Below are 1,742 nucleotides of genomic sequence, written 5' to 3'. Positions count from 1 at the left end.
AAGAAGTACAGTTATTTATCACAAGACATTTATTGATTAACAAGAGCAGCCACTTCATAGGGTTGGTTAGTAAATGTATCAAGAAGTGAATGGGGCTGAGGTCCAGGGGAAGCTGCGGAAACCAGTCAGTCCTATAGCACTCAGCTCATCCAGAGCAGAGGAGCCCAGAGGGAGGCTGCTCAGGAAGGAAAATGTGTACTTCCATAGCTCATTCTGACAGGGGGTTTGTCTCCAGGAACCAAGGCCCGGTGGAGCCCAGACTGAAGAGACCATGCACAATGTGAGCTGTTACAACCCCAGTTCCTTCACCCTGGTTGGGATCCCTGGCTTGGAAAAGTTCCACCTCTGGATTGGAATTCCCTTCTGTGTCATCTATGTCGTGGGCCTCGTGGGCAACTGCATCCTCCTCTACCTCATTGCATCTGAGCACAGCCTCCACGAGCCCATGTTCTTCTTCCTGTCTCTGCTGGCCTCCACTGACCTCATCTTGTCCACTGCCACGGTGCCCAAGCTGCTGGCTAACCTCTGGCTTGGCTCCCAAGAAATAACCTTCTCTGGCTGCCTCACCCAGATGTTCTTCCTTCACTTCAGCTTTGTAGTAGACTCAGCCACCCTGCTGGCCATGGCCTTTGATCGCTATGTGGCCATCTGTCTCCCCCTGAGGTACAACACCATCCTGACCCCACAGGTGATCACCAAGCTGGTGGTGAGCATCGTGCTGAGGAGCTTCTCTGTCATCCTGCCAGATGTCTTCCTGCTGAAGCGGTTACCATTTTGTGGAACACGCAGCATCCCACACACCTACTGTGAGCACATAGGCGTGGCTCGGCTGGCCTCAGCTGACATCTCCATCAATATCTGGTATGGGTTTTCTGTGCCTCTCATGACTGTCATCTCCGATGTCATCCTGATCGCTGTCTCCTACGTGTTCATCCTGCGTGCTGTCTTTCGCCTGTCATCCCAGGGCGCCCGCCAAAAGGCCCTGAGCACCTGCGGCTCCCACGTCTGTGTCATCCTCATGTTTTACACACCGGCCTTCTTCTCCATCCTTGCCCATCGCTTTGGACACAGTGTCCCCCGGAACGTTCTCATCCTCTTTGCCAACTTCTATGTGGCCATCCCTCCTGCACTGAACCCCATTGTTTATGGGGTGAAGACCAAGCAGATCCAGGAGAAATTTCTTCTTCTCTTCTCTTTGAAGAAGACACAGTGAGTAGACACTGAAGGGAAATTCCTATAAAATCAATTCAGTGATATTTTGTGTAACACAGAGACTAAAATAAGCTATATTTATTTGATATTCAAGCATTCTCATCATGCAAGAACTACAGGCAAGTGTCAGAGGAAAAAATAATCTCTAAATATCTGGGGGGGAAAGTCCCAGGTTTTTGTGATGTTGTCTTCTCACCATTTGTGTTAAGAAAGTAATAACAGATGATACAGAAACCAGCAAATGGGGAGTTCCATTATTGCCACTGCCAATTTTTAAGACATTTGATGAGCAGATAGTCCCTGTGATACAATGCCTTGTCCCTTGTGTTTCTCAGCTTCTGCATCCTGAAGTTCCCTCCCTTCCTTGTCAAGTGGTCATGTGTTCATCTCACTGCAGTGGTACAATGACCAGCTCACTGCTCCCTTTGCTTTAGGGCTTGGTCTGCACATTGGTGGGTCTTCCTCCCGTGTATTCCTCCTGACCTTCCTTTCCTCTGCCCATCTTTGGTCTTAACTGTGTGGTTCTTCAA

General features: G+C 49.4%; 1 protein-coding gene across 1 annotated transcript; it reads left to right on the top strand.

Annotated features, from left to right (window-relative positions):
• Nucleotides 1-271: 271 nt before the first annotated feature.
• Nucleotides 272-1,213, top strand: LOC125361802 (olfactory receptor 52H1-like). Its single transcript, XM_048360406.1, has one exon. It carries the CDS (start codon nucleotides 272-274, stop codon nucleotides 1,211-1,213), a length of 942 nt encoding a protein of 313 aa, XP_048216363.1.
• The last annotated feature ends 529 nt before the right edge of the window (nucleotides 1,214-1,742 follow it).

The sequence above is a fragment of the Perognathus longimembris genome, chromosome 13, assembly GCF_023159225.1.
Source record: "Perognathus longimembris pacificus isolate PPM17 chromosome 13, ASM2315922v1, whole genome shotgun sequence".
Classification (NCBI taxonomy): Eukaryota; Metazoa; Chordata; class Mammalia; order Rodentia; family Heteromyidae; genus Perognathus; species Perognathus longimembris.
The sequence above is the reverse complement of the archived record's forward strand: the minus strand, read 5'-3'. Positions and strand labels throughout refer to the sequence as shown.